The sequence below is a fragment of the Anopheles nili genome, chromosome 2 (genome assembly GCF_943737925.1).
Source record: "Anopheles nili chromosome 2, idAnoNiliSN_F5_01, whole genome shotgun sequence".
In the NCBI taxonomy this organism is placed as follows: domain Eukaryota; kingdom Metazoa; phylum Arthropoda; class Insecta; order Diptera; family Culicidae; genus Anopheles; species Anopheles nili.
The window spans coordinates 28,844,768-28,860,104 of record NC_071291.1 but is presented as its reverse complement, the minus strand read 5'-3'; the positions used below and the strand labels follow the sequence as shown (position 1 = coordinate 28,860,104).

The 15,337-nt window shown below is 48.9% G+C and overlaps 1 protein-coding gene across 1 annotated transcript in view; it reads left to right on the top strand.

Moving 5' to 3' along the window:
* The window catches only part of LOC128720888 (protein similar), a 103,798-nt gene that overhangs the window by 69,347 nt on the left and 19,114 nt on the right, over nt 1-15,337 (top strand). The window contains exon 7 of the mRNA XM_053814590.1: nt 9,602-10,383. Coding sequence (XP_053670565.1) covers nt 9,602-10,383 — 782 coding nt within the window. The remainder of the gene's footprint in view (nt 1-9,601; nt 10,384-15,337) is intronic.

The window sequence follows — 15,337 nt, the reverse complement described above, 5'->3', positions numbered from 1 at the left end:
ATGTGCTAGCTTTCCATTCGCAGCTCATTATTGTTTTTGTTTTTTTGTTGCTGTTTTTTTGTCAACAAATTTTCCTACCATCTCGGAAAAATTAAGACAGCACGTCAAAAATGAAAACATTTCGATTCGAGGCAACTGACAGCAATCCTGCCGAAGTAATGATGACGCAATGGAAGGGATTGTTGGTGTTTGCTCCACCATTCGCCATCGGTGGCGTGCGAGGAGAAATGATGACGACACAACCACCGTTCGGTACGCAACACTGGCCGAGTCGATGACGCCATCGAGCGCAACTCGAGAATCGGGTTTTGGTTGTGGGTGTGGGGAGATTCCAAAACACACAAGCAGACGGGTCCTAGACGGGAGGACATCAATAAACCACGCCACCCAGGCGAGGCGTTGGGTGTCCCGCAGGAGGTGGTAGCTTTGGGGGTCTACTTCGGATGTCGCGCGACCAACCGGATGGTTTCGAGCAGGCGCAATGCTCCGCTTCGCCAGCCGGTGCTACAAACATTTACGATTGCACGCATCACGGTGCGGGTGTCCAGATCGGTGGGTCGGTGGGTCGGTTGGCCGGTATGGTGGGTCCCGGCTAATGGGGCCGCGATACCACACGCGCTCCACCCATCCGGCGGCGAGCGTGAACACGCGACGAAATGTAATCGGTCTGGCTGGGCTGTGTGCGTGCACCGATCGGTGCTCGCAGCCACCCGTCATCGTCGTCGTCGTCGTCGTGCGACACGGGACGGCCCCAACCGCTACAACATAGCCGTCGTTGTGTGAGATGCTGACGGGCCCCATCCGAGCGAAACTCAGCGGGGTTCGGTTCGCTCCGTGCTGGTTCGCGTCGTCATTCAAAACCGCGCCGTAGCCAGAGCAAGTTGGGGCTCCCGTTCTATCCGTTTTCTTCCGGCCACCGGAGTTCCTTCGTTCGATTTTACGTCCGTGCGTGCGTGCGTACGTGCATAACCCACCGCGCGTTGGTGTACGTGTGTGTGTGTGAGTGTGCGGGCGCGTGTGGTTCATCCCTTTTCCGCCGTCCTTCGAGAACCGTACGCACGTTTTCCCGTCGAATCTGCAGACCTTCATTCGCCGCGGGTGCACTCTCATCTCGCGCCTCTTCTCGCGGAAACCTTCCCTAGCCTAGTTCGTTCCGTTGCTGCCATTTTTTTTTGTGTGTGCTGCATATCCGTTGATGCGTGCGTGTTTTCGCGAATAGTTTCGAACAGCATAGTCGCGAGTCGCGGAATTGTCGATCGTCGGTACCGCCGCTGCGAACGATCGAAGCAAAAGCATCGCAACCGCCAGCAGAAGTGCGACGATGGCTGCGGAACGCCCGTTCCATCCGTCGTCGTCGTGTTGAATCACAGTTCTTGTTATTTTCGTTCGCGTTATGCTGGTGCGTTTTTGGGTGATTATGTCGCTTTGCCAATACACATTCGTCTCAATTCGCATGTGAAATTCGGGTCCCGTAAACCTGGCCCCTATTGCTCGTTTCTCTCGCTTTTGGCTCCATTTTCTCCTCCCCAATTTTGGCCGTGGCTAGGGCTCTGGGACACCGCGAGTGGCCGCTCCCATCATTATCTTCATTAACGGTCTGTTTGCCTTTCGGTTGGCTCTTCCGTTCCCGCGGTGGTTTCGTTCGAGCGATGCAAAACTGTGCAACGTGCCCGATGACTGGCTGGGGCTCTCGCGAATGGTGCGTTTCATCATTGTCGCAGCTTAAGTCGGCATCCGTCAGTGATCGAACAAAGTGATGGCACTTTTGGCGAACCGAACCGGTACCGGGCTTTTGGTGGTGCGTGAGTGGACGGTGGTACGTGGTTTTCTTTTTCGCGCACCGAAACAATCGCCCTAGAGAGTGCATATGATTGCACTCGCGTAATGATATCGGTGCAAATGTTCGATTATTTTTGTGCGTTACAACTCTACGTTCTTGTTGTGATAAAAACGAACTGACCGCGAATGTAGGAAAAATTTTTAACCATCGAGTTCAAGCACGAGCACCTTTTGCAGGCCACAAATTTTGGTGACATTGCGTGCCAACCTTCACCATACTAGAGCCTTGCATTGTTGCATATGCCTCGGTGTGTATGCAATTCCTATCCATGCACATACACACAAGTAGTGCAAAACTTTGTTTTTTTTTTCGTCTAAGCATGGGAAAAAACATGCAAAAATGCTTAAAACAGAATCGAAAAACTATGCTACGATTTGTGTACACGCTGGCAGATTCGCCAATCAATTACGCCGTGGACGAGAAATCCGCGCCCGAGAAATCCAGCAGAAACTGCGTTTATTCGAATCACAGACGTGCACTGCACATTAATTAATCTTTTACGGCACTAGCCTCGCGCGCGCGTTCGAGCGGTTATGTAATGGAAGTGGAAGAAGAAAAACCCCAAGAACAAACGGCTCGGAAAACTTTCCACCGGGCGACCGGGTGCTTATGCAAGCGAGCTAGGGCACCGTACTCGCTGGGTGCTGCAATTCCTTTGTGGTGTCACACTTCAGGATCCAAGCTGGTTTTTTTTTCGCTCGGAGATGGCTGTTGAGTTTGTGGTGTGATTGTGCACTTGAATTCGAATTGCTTGCAAAAGTTGATCGATGCAGCCCTTTGTCCAAGGGGGGAACAAAATGTGTGAACAATCAATTTGATGGCAAATAGCAAACGCTATCACAACATTATGTATTTGCGCATTTTGTTGCTCGCAAAGTGTTGAGATGCAAAAAAAATGCGACAGCAAATGGAAGTAACTCATTTTTAGAAGGTGCGAAATAGGTGATAATAAAATTGGAAGTGATAATCGATAAACGATAGTTGATTGATGCTCTGGGCAGTGTGAATAAACAAAATCAATATGTAAAGCACAATAACACTTTCTACCTTCAGTAGTGGGCTAGTGTGTTTACATAAGATAGTACACAAAAATATTTTAAACATCGATCACCGTAGATCGTGATCGCGTACATGTATTTCCCAAAACGAAGGCACTCAATTTCGAGCTGCATTTTGCGAGAAAAGTGAATAGAGTGCCCGGAAATGTTTATGTAATCTTCCAACTGCTCTCGTTGTGACCCCATAAATTCTTGTTGGAAGCGATGTGAAGGTCCCTCGCCTTCATACGGCCATTTAGAGACAAGTCAATAGAAGGTAGCTAAATAGTGGGCTTGAAAAACCAACCAACCAACCCATACATACATTCTACCACCATCACATGATGGTTGCTGCTGCACTTTGCCATCGAAGCTGCTGTATGCAGTGTGCATCATGGCGTGCAACACCGAAAATAGACAACGTGCACAAAAAACGACGATTCCGAACGGTTGGCCACCCCACGTTACGTCCCATGTTTGTACGGTGCTGTTTTTTTTTTGCGACGCAGCCACAACGCGAACAGAACCAGATTCCTTCAAACCAATCAAGCAACCACCATCGAATCATTGCCGGATTTGATCAATGTAATAGCACTCAATTGTGCGTTCACCTCGTAGAGCGACAGACCACGGGACTGTCTCAAGTTGCCCGCAAAGAGCAAGCCCTCTAATTATCGTCGCTGTTGTGCGTCCATTTTGGAAGAAGGTGTTTTTTTCTCTCCAATATATATACTCTACTTACCGGCCTTCGCACACGGTTAATCATGAAGTAGATGCTTATTTTTGGCATAAACGATGCATCGCGATGCATGCTGCAGCTTCCAAAAACAGCTCTAGTGCGCATTTTTTTACCCCGCTTCGTTAGCAGTCGTGGTTTCTTTTAATGGGGTTTACTTCTCTATTTGGAGGTCGTGTTTTTTGTTGTTGTTGTTGTTATGGTGGATTTCCCTTAGCCCTTTCGCTTCCGTTTGCTGCGGGACGTTTCAGCTTGGGTTGATTAACGGCTGCCGACGAATGACACCGATGGTTCTAGTTTCTAAAAATATAAACCAACGGCCGGAAAAAGCCAGCGTACAATTTCCAGTTGTGCCCGAAGGTACAGACCGCGCATCGCACGCGAGAGCCCTCACGCGACGCCGATAACTTTTGTGCCGTAACGTGATTTTAATTCAATCATTGTGAATTGCATCGTGCTCGGGTAGTTTGTTAATTTGGCCTTTCAAACGTGTATCGCGTGTGTCAGTGTTTCCATGTTCTAGAGATGAACTGCCAGATGGTACGTGGCCAAAGCGATGCCAAGCCAAGCGACGAGCTATCGTTGGATTGCTTCATACTAGCTCTGGACGATTCTCATACCGGTGTGTTGCTTCGGGCTTAATAAGTTTCGGAAGAAAATAGTTCTCCTTTCACTGGCATTGAAAACGGCGTCGTCGCTCGGCGCTTTCCTCCATGTGCGGTAGCGTGTCCATTTAATCAACGCACAGCACCCCAATCGGCCGTAAGGAAATTTACTGCCGTACAGATTAAGTTTATCGCTTGACTTAATCAAGAAGAGGCGCACAGTGCTCTACGCTACTGCCTCGCGAGCCTCGTTTGATGGGTATTTGCTGGAACCATTCTGACGTTCATTACCTCTCGTTGAGGAAGCACACAGCCCCGGCCCGAGCACAAGCTTGGCTGTGATATTGCCGCGGCCCGTCATCTGCAGATGTGCGATTCTGGCAACGAAACTCTTTAAATTCTCGTCAGCCACGTGCCAACAACTGTCACGGGTGCTGTTATGGTTTTCCATAAATCAGAAAACCCAACCCCGTCCGGCGTTGCCAATGGAGGAAAAGGGTGGTTAAGCGAATGACGGAATATTGTTTGGAAAGTGTTCGTTTTGTTTCGACAAACGTTTAAAATTTGCGCTCATCAACCAACGCTGGGCGCAGAAAAGTGTGCGACCGAACTTTTGCCGTGATTGATGGACCTCGAGTAGTGTAAGCTTAATAATTTTTTTTTTCCATAACTTGGTTGCATTGTTCTTTTGCGTCGTTGAGAGACGAAAAACTTTCAGTGTGCAAAATTCTGCTGCTCGAGATGGGGACATAAGAATATCTGCTACGCGCTCGGGGCTCATGAAGATCACCTAATGTGTTTCTTATTTACTTGTTCCCAATAAATTGCCTCGCTCTCGGCACTGTACGTATATCAATTGTTTCTGCCGGCAGGTCTCCCTCGGGCTACAATTTCAGCTCTCCGGGCCCGCATTGTCCTCCCGTATGCTACGTGTCCGCCAGTGGGTTCTGCCGCCAGCAAACCTACACAAAATCTCGAGGCTGTGTGGATGGTATATGGACCCCTGCGTGAGCGAGGAAAGGCAATTGAGCAGAATCAATGTTGCCGGGCGTCCGATGAGTAGGTTGTGGACGTGGAAAAAAAAAGAACGATCCAACGATGATAACTTGACTGACCCTTCGTTGTGCCGCCGGCAGCTGCCTCCTCACGGGACCGTAGTTTGGTGATATGACCCCATCGGTTCATCACTCTGTGGGTTTCATGGTTTGCGGGTTGGTCCTCACCGTTCCCTCTTACCCGTGGACTCTCGAGAGAGAGAGACTACGGACACGGCCCCAAAAGCGTTGATTCGGTTGGCATTTGTGGCAACGCCGGTTGGTCCTGTGGACGATGCTTATGATTGTTAATTCACTTCAATCGTCGAACGTTGGGGTCCGCCGCGATAGCCCCACTGTAGGCCACTGAAAACCCGAGAAAGTGATACGCATAAGGGAGACAACGATCCCATCAACACACCACATACTTAGCAACTTATATGTATGATTGTTTGGATTTGTAATGCTTCAATTTTGTTCCTATAAATCACCACCTATTGCACATACAAAGCCGAACGCACGCGTAGCAAAGGTTTATTATCTGCGCTCTATCGATGAAATGGTTATATTCTGCCTACTAGATTTGCCGATGAAAACCCCTGCCCCCTTTTTTATGATAAGACAACCACGCTCGTATCGTTGCAGTTTATTTTTTGTCCCTTTTTTTGTTGCGAGTGCAATTTCCACTTCAGTCTCACGTACACAGTGACACTGTCGTTTTACTATCTTTCGAGGCCTGTGCGATGGCCGTATCTCTTCAACGATACAAGCCTGCGTTTTTCCGCTTTCCCTCCCAAGCCCAGGCCCCGCCGCTTAGTGACGGCGATGTGTATGTGTGTATGTATGTTCGTGAGTGATTTTTTTGTTTATCGCCCATATGATCATGCCACTTCTTCTCCATCGCTTGCACAAACATGGGACGCGCGAATTCACGCTAAGAAGAATGATCGCGCAAACAGAGCGTCTATTTATTCTAACGATTGCTCTCCCCGTTTGCCGCACGTCTGCCCTCCTCGACGCTGCGCCTACGTTCGGTTTTACGCAATCAACTCCGGCGCATGGGGCAAAAGCACGCGCAGGAGCTCAGGGCAAAGTGGCCCTAAACTTGATGCCCCCCAGTGCCATCGACAGTCGTGGGCGCGTCCAGCGTGTCAGCGCGTCATTCGCTCGTTCGGAAGCACGGTTCAAGACGTTCGACGAAGGTGAGCGAAGATCTGTTTGCGCCGTAATTGCAACGGCACCGAGATGTGATTCCATGCGGCTGCACTTCTCTACACACGACGCACGTGCGCGGTACTGAAACCGGTGGTTTTGTTTTGTTTTTCATGTTGTTGTTGTTTAGTTGCGATACCACAACTACTGAGCTATGGGGAATGATTAATTATTAGAACGGAGAGTCGATTCTTTCTGTGTTCTCGTTTATGAAAACATTTTTTAAAAAGTAATAATAGCATTTTCAAAGGACTATGTTCTCACCGATCGAAATCTAGAATCAATTTGTAGCAATAGCAATAGGGAAATGGGAAACCTTTATGGTGAGTGATATAATCATGTTTACATCTGTCCCTAGCCCGACGTACACACTGATATATGTTCGTCAAAGTGACGTGGGCGTTTTGGCTGTATGCAGTTTAGCGTTAGGTTTTAAAATTAGAAGAAGAAAACACGTATCTAAATCACTCGCAATACCCATTCTCCGTGTGACTGTCGATTGGTTGCAGCGAAGAAAGAAACTGCCACTGACCAATGTGCACTCGCGTGCATAAGCGCAGGACGAAATCGCCCGTCGGACCGTTGTGCGGCATTGAACTGCATTGGCTATGCACCTGCAACGGCAAAAGGGTGCTCGTTTTAACACGCAAGATCGTTCTGCATCCATGAACCAAAATAAAAAAAACGCTAGCTAAATAATGGTGCCAATGACGCCAATGTCTCACTGTTCGATTCATTGGCTGCATTACTACACCGAACTTTGGCAGCGGGTGGTCAACAGCACGCGGTAGCAGAAATAAAGACACCCAAGGCCACATGTGCATCCAATTCGAGTTCCGTCTTTTTCAGGGAGAAGCTACAAATTAGTTTTCTGCCTCGCATCGTTCTCGCACGATTTTTTGCGTGCTTAGTGCTACAGGCTGTCTTCGCGAATAACGTCAGTCGTGACGTATGCCTGCATACGGCGGACGCTTTTGTAAATAGTGCCTGAACATTGATTTTATAAATAAATGGTACCCTTTAGATTATCGGTTATCAGCACTTCCTTCTGGGCAGCTCTTGGCACGGGTAGTGTTCAGCAGCGACCAGAAAATATGCTATTATGTTCCGTAATCTAAAACACTCACAAACTGCACTGACACAGCTATTTTGATTTTTCGAACCTCAAAGCAGATTGCAGACACTTCTTTATCACAAAATCTTCAGCTCCATGACTTGCCGGTTGCAAAGCATATTCCGGAGACTTATGACCTCTAAATTATCGATAATCATCCGGCGTTGGCAAAAACAAAGTTAAGACGCACACTCATCCGCACTCGAAAGGCTGGACGGCCAACGCTGTAGCTGAAATTTATTTTTGTGTTTTTTTTTCCAAACTGAAATCTGGGTAAACTGGTCTTTGTCGTCCGGTTATGGTCAAATTAGTTTGCCATTACCATCAAGTGGCACCGTGCGGACATAAAAAATCCTCGAAAACTGTGTAACGGATAGTTTGGTCACTGGTTCTGCGCTGAGACCAGTCAAATGTAAGCAAATGAAGCAGAATTCGTGCACGAAAAACACACGCACGACCCTTTTTAAAAATAGCATTAGTGTGAAAGAGAAAAATAGAGAAATATGTATAGAGAGGAAGAGAGCGAGAGAGTAAAGATCACAGGAAGGAAATGCATGTGTGAAATAAGCAACTAAAAACTAGTTTAACGATCCTGGAACCAACCAAAGTGTACCAATCAACAAATCGAAAAGAAAATCCTTTTAAAAAGGAAACCAAATAAACAAATTCTCTACATGACGAAAGTTGAAATCATAATTTTGCTTTAAAACGATTCCTGAGGGGGTTGCAATTACGTTTGCATTTACGTAGCATGTTGAAAGGGTGGACCATCAGTCTGTGCAATTAAATGGGAAAGGCTCGTCGGTCGTAAACGTCCCCAGAATTGGGGAAAAATATTTTTTGTAAATATGTTATCTCTTAAGCTAGCATTCAACAACATCTCCCTGCTGTGGTTTGTTTTTATTTTACCATCAAAATGTCGTTAACACGAATAGAAGATGGTGAAATATTCATTTAATTTTATTTTTCTTCCCTTATATGCGTTCTTCGCATAAATTACAACGCCCCAGCGCTGCAAAAGGTTTCAGCGATCTCGAGATCACCTACGATCGTACGTAAACCGTCGTAAATGCGATCGCAGAGGGAAAATAGCACAACAAAAAATCGAAACACGTACGCCAACCCAGCCAACAGGACTCCCCCAGAAACCCACTGACCCATGCCGAATCGATGGCGGGCGAATTTGTTTGCCTGTTGCTTTCCCGTAAGCCGCCGTAGAAAGATCAATTTTCTGCTCCTCATCGGCGAGGATTGTTCCGCCTCCGATCGCCTTTCCCACGATCTTGGGCGCCATCGAAAATCTCGGCACACGGTGTTGGAGCGTGCGTGGCGTTTCTTCGCCACTGTGTTCGGTTTTGCTCTGCTATTTTGATGTTTTCAAAATTTTTGCATTCTCATCCACACCCCGACCGCCCTGGGTCGTCGCGTATGTGAAAGTATTCACGGTGAAGGACACCCGGTGCCAATGGCCGCTCGGGTGCGCTCGGCATTGTCGACGATTGCCTTTGGAACCATGTGATGTCGTTTTGTGGTGTGGCGTTTTCAATTTTTTTTTTGCTTTTGCATTTTTGCTAAACTTTTCCTCTGTGGGGCAATTGCCATCGTCTAGATGCTTCGACCGGTCTATATCCGTCCCATTACACGCACACACGCCGGTCCGGCTGACCAGCCGCAGCACAGCTGATGGGAAGTTTGCAAACAGCTTGCTGTCCCGAACCACGTTCGTTGTTAATTTGCCCCTTTGCGTCTATACATGCCAGTCTGATTAATTTCATTAGAGTTTCTTCGAGTACCTCTGTGCCGCTACCAATCGTGAATATAAGATTTAGAATGTTTCCACTCGCGAGCCATTCAGCACGAAGGCCGCCATATGCCTTTTTGTTTGTGCGACAGAAAATGGAAAAAAGCCAAAACGGGAAAACGGGAACCAAACCGGCGCACGCCGCTCGAACGATGGAAATTCCATCGCCCGGGCTGGCGAACGGTTGATTTATGATGTCGTCAACAAACTGTCAATTCACAGTGGTGTGGAGAACAAAGATGACATTTTGTCGTGTGCACAACTGGAAGCACGCCAGCAGCTGTTGTCAGAAGAGCCTGAACAGTGTGGTACCGAAAACGGTGATAGTGTCGTGTGTGACGGTGGTGACCAGCAATCAGTCGAGCAGCAGTGCCCAGCAGTAACAGCACCTTCACTGCCGGCCATCGCCTGCGCTCGTGTGCAGGAAGTGCTAACACCAGAAACAGTACCGATCCCAGCGGAAGTTCGCTTCAGCGACAGTGCCGAACAAACGCAGCGCTACGAGCCGCTCCCAGTCGCTGTCAGTGGTGGTAAAGTGTTGTTGTGCGCGAAGAACGATACGTCTGCAGCAGAGAAGCAACTCAAGGGTGTTCTGCGAGAGCCAAACGGCAACATAAGTGCAACACCGAAGACAGCATTCTCTGCGTCTGGCTGTCGTCCGGTGTCAGTTACGGCATCGATCTTCAACAGCCTACCGACGGGTGGTGGCAACTTGGGCTCGGAAAAACCACGCACCCCCAACAACGCCCGGGTTTGTGGCGTTCCTCAGCCACAGCAACCATTGGCATCCGCCGCGCTTCAATCCGTTACAGCGAAGCTATTCGTAACGCTTCCTCCGGCAAGCGGTGGTGCTAGTGTGGCCGGGTGCAACGGCGCCATCAACGGTGGAGGCAGTGGCGCGGGAAATAAACCCCAGCACGCCACCGAGAAAATCTTCGCCCCACGGACGGAAGATATGAATAAAGGATTCTTGATGTTCTCCGATGAAGAGCCTGGACTGACCAGTAAGTATGACCCCTTTTCTTGGTGGAGGATCGTTTTTCCAGCGCGAATTGATTTTCCCACTCACGGCCCACTTCGAAGGCTCCTTCCGGTATGTCCCAAATTCCCGGTCTCAGTTTCCATCCCGCTGTCTTCACCAGGGACCAGGGCGGAAAATGCGCATCTGCGATTTCTTCAGATATCTTCACGAATCGTTTCCACTTTTCAGATCGCTACATCTTCATCTGCTCTTTCCTCGGAACCGTCAGGCAACATTCGCCGTCCCGTCCCACTAGGGTAAAGTGGTTCGTGAAAAGGATTTCTTCCCCCTAGGTGTGTGTCCTTAGTTCCCCATGGCTTTTCGCTTTCGTACGTTAGCTTTCCGTCTTCGTTGAGCTTCCTTCGGTTCTTCGGTTTCTGCCCACTAGGCGTTATGTCCGGCCCGAGTACCCTGTCCATATATTACAGGGCGACCACACTTCTGGAGTTATGGCTCCCCGGAGAAGGGCGCTCCTGTTTCTATTTAATGAGCTAAAACGATGATGGCTGGCTCGGACGGGTCCTGCCCCGAAGAAGCCGCCACTGCTTCTACTAACCAGGCCCATCTTATCGCCTTTCTTTGCGAAGACGCCACGGGCGGCTCGATCCAAATGGCGCTACCGTGGTACAATAGCTCGGAAAAGCTCGGTATCACGTGATGAAAGCATAACGATTCGCTCCCGGACGCCTGGAAAATGTGAATGGGACGCTGTTTGCTGTGCTTGGCTCCTTCTCCATCGTTTGGTGGTGACTCTTGGCTAGCTCGCGGGTGTAGCTGTGTGTGCAACTTGTCCGTCCGTTCGCTTGCCATCTGTGTGTTGACTCTCGCTGCCATTCCGAGTCTGCAGATACAACTTTCCAACTGCTAGCCACGTGACCGTGGCGGGTTGTGTGCGAACGAAAAGGATAGCATTGGCTCGTCCATGGTGCTGGTGTGCGCACACCCAGTTCCACAAATCTTTGGCCGCCTTATAGTACAGTGTAACACTCCACCACTGACCTAGATTGCGGCCCCCTGGCGTATCCCTCCCGGTTGGGACGGTTTTGTGTAAGTGCTCGCTGAACGGGAACGCCGGGAAACAATATACGCGATCCAGTTTCCTTTTCGGCTATCGAGGAGTGTGAAATGGGAGCGTTACTGACGTATCAGACACACTTTGGAGCCAGCCGATGACAGAAAGCCTATAAAACGGCCCACGATGAGCACGATGTGATGTTTTTTTTTGGCTTTTATTTTCACTAACTCAGTGATGTAGCTCAAGAAAATACAATGCGATTTGAACAATGGTGTTAATTTTCTGTCGAATTCCTTAAGCCTATTCAAGCTGTTGAACATACCAATATCAAATTGAACATCCTTATTTTCGTCAGTAAACTGGAGTCGTCCTTTTCGGTGATCTCAATTCCTTTTGGACGCTGTTCTGCTTTTATGCTGTAGTATTTTGACGAAACAACTACAGCAAGTGTAATTTCTCTATTGGGCTGTGTCCCTCTTCTCATTAGACTTCACTTCACCTTTTTTTCCAGTGAAGTGCCAGGGTCTTCTAATCTCTGTAATCCACTGGTCATTACTTTTGACGAACGCATCACCGACCAACTCTACGCAGTATTCAACCCTTTCGGAGGCTCACAAAGAAGTCGCTATAAGCCCAGTTTGTTGTAAAAAAAGAAGCTTGCTTTGACGCTTTCTGGCACTTCAGTCTTTCTCCTTGGTCCTTTCTACTTTTAGTCACACATTTTGCGCCTTGCTATCGAGTGATCTTAATACTTCATCTCATTTTTCTAGCTTATCGTGCTCGAGTGAATATTTGGCCCGGTTATTGAGGATGCCTAAGACCCTTATCCACTTCCTCCGGCAATCACACCCCGGCCCCACTGGCCATAATATGGCGCATCATTAGGACAAAGAGACGACGGGCCAGACAGTGTCGTCAAGATGAATGCCTAACGGTGGCACCCCAGTGGCACCTCGAGAATTTTTCACTGATGAATTTGTCGTCCCGTGGATCCATTCCGTTGCTCGTAGCGCAGACGGGGTCACGGGTGAGCCGCAGCAAGGGTTGAAAGTAGTTGGATTAAAGTTCGAACCAAACCCACCCACCGTTCCTGGTGAAAGGGAGAAGCAAAGTTAAAGAATGACTAATGAATGAACCCCTAAGTGGAGGGATATGGTGGATTTTGTGCTTTATTTTTTGCTGCACGGCGCTCGTACGTCGTTCATCTTACCGCAGTTTGCCGCTGAAGGGCCCTTAAAAAACCCGTAGATCAGTAGACTGTGCTTCCTTTTTATTTTGCGGAGTTTTTCCACCACCGCCAACCACACCACGGTGCGCTTGTTTGAAAATTAACGGAAGGAGGATGTGTCGCAGGATACCGCTAGGGCCAAATTTAGAATTTATTTGTCGTTTACATTTACATGAAAATGAACCACGATGGTTGGGGCAACTTATTTTTTTCGCTTTCCCAACTGCCGGGTTTGAAGCATTCCGACCGTATCCTCCGTACGATCTCGCCACAAGGAAGATGTCCACGGGTGGTGGCCCGTACGAGAGCGGCATAGCTTCATGTGCTCTCCGCCAAAAAAAGGGCAAATAAATATTTCACTGTCGGCTCGATCCCTTCGGCCGGAAAAGCCGCCCACGACGTGGGAAAAATATGCGAGAGGACAGAGCAAAACACCTCATCCCAAGACCGAAAGCGTAGTCCCACATAAACACTCCGCCCTGCAACGATTTACGGCGCGTGTTTCAGATTCAATATCAGGACCACTTCGTCTGGTTCGTTCCCGTCGGGGCTTTGGTGCGCACACGAGAACGATCCGATCTAGCGCCATCGAGTACCGAAACGGACCTTTCACGGACCGCTCGGTGTTGGAAAATTCTGGTACGCGGTATCTTGGTTTTATTTTCCGTACGTACCCCTCATTTTCATATCACGCCATTATTTTTTATACCTTCCTCCATTACACGCTTTTCCCATCGCAATTTGCCACCTTACCGATGCGATTTTTCTTCTCTCTTTTTGCTTCTTCTTCTTCTTCTTTGTCGATTGAGATTTTCCCTCCTTTGGTTTTCGCCCGTATCGCTTGCGTCCTGAGAGATTGAGCTTTTAAGCTGCGCTTGAGAGCATCCCAGCAGCATGTGTTTGCGCGACGATCTTACCACACGACCGCTCGGTCTCGAACCGTAGGATGAACGTGTCTCTGAGGTGTTTTTTTGCACACTTCTGACTATATGTGTGTCTGATCGGTGAATTCCCACCAACCGTACGCGTGAAAAAAGAAACCCCTCCAAAAATATCCCCGCTCCAATGTAGCGTTCAGGAATGCGACGATGAACCGCTAGAGGTTCCGCTGAGGGTTCGAATTGTGACAAATTTCATCAGTGGCCCGACCCAACCGACCGACCGCCCCCAATTCATCCTACCGGGGGTGGGTTGGTGAAATAGCAACAACCACAACAACACGGGGCGCTTATGTTGTGACATAACCAATCCGATTTGCGTCGTGTTTGCCTTCTGCTGCCCGATTCTCACGCCCTTTGTCGAGCGCTGTTTGCTACACGGTAGCCCCATCCGTCAGGAGTTTGCCAGCGATTTGGCCACTTCGTTAGGCTTGCCAATCAACCCCCCCCCCCCCCGGGGCACACACGCACGTATATATATATTCATTTATGGTACACTAACGCCTCCGTTACGGTTCGGTCGCTGCCGGAGGATTGACGGAGGCGAACTCTGGAGTGAGTTGGTACGGTCGCGCTAAGAACAGCAACCTTCTGCACCTCGGCCCGTCGTGGGTGCCGGCCTCTCGCCTAGGACACCCTTAAACACCGAAATAATCATGTAATTTGAATATTCAAATCAAAACTCACTTCCCTCCCGCCGGTGCAGAAGTGCGTCCAACACGAACCATCGCCCTGAAATTGCTTGTCCCTGTCGGTAGGGCGGAAGCCATTCTTGAAGGCTTCATTTTTATTCACAACCCAACCCGGTGTCCTGCCGGTGCGCTGTTACGTGCGTGCACGGCTGAAGAGCCCTCCCACGGTGGTACGTGCGCCGTTTGCCGGGGCGCACGTTTTTCATCGTCTTCGGTTGGCTTTTCTTGAGCCGTTTTACGTGCCGTTATGGATGTTATCTCGAACGATCACACCCACACCCTGCTGGGCTGGTGGTAACGATCACGCACAGGATTTCGTGACGTTTCGTGCCGGCGGAAGCGTCCTGACCGGGCACAGGATCAAATTAAATCGCTCCGCTTGTGGTTTGTGCCCGTGTTTTCGTTGGAGGCTCAGCACAGCACGAGTAATCAATCTCGGCGTAACCTGTTTCTACGATTTGAACTCTGCCAACTACGTGTGCTTGGCTTTTAGTGGACTTGTAGGAGGGTATTTTTCGACCGCATCTTCGGCTGCCTGCCACTTTGTCTACTTTTTTTTGTCACGAATGAAAAATTAAACTAGAAAACAAGGACCTAATGTGCTATTTCCGTAGCTACGTCAGTTCATTGCACAACTGCGTCCTTTGAGTAACCTTATTTGGCTTACTGGAGGAAAAAAAAAACACAACGGCAAACGTGTGATTTCCACGGAAAGCTTGCTCATCCCCGGGCAAGAACGCACTTGGGATGCGATGTTTGTCCAGCCTCCTGCGGGTGTGCTTCTCGACCCGGAACACCAGGAGGCTGTGGCAGGTTTAGTGCTCTTTGTAATGCAAATCGGTCATAACAACTTCCGTTCCGCGCATAATGCCAACAACCCCGTGGAAGCACCGACTGGTGAAGCCATAACGGGCCCATCTTCCACGCGCCGGCTCTAAAGAGGCACTTGAATTTTTCACCACAGGGCAGAGTAAATATCGTGCAAGGCACAGTGGCGTTTGCGTTGTTAAATATTATTTACAGTCACTATTAAACGGTGTACAATCATGAGCAGAAGACAGTCT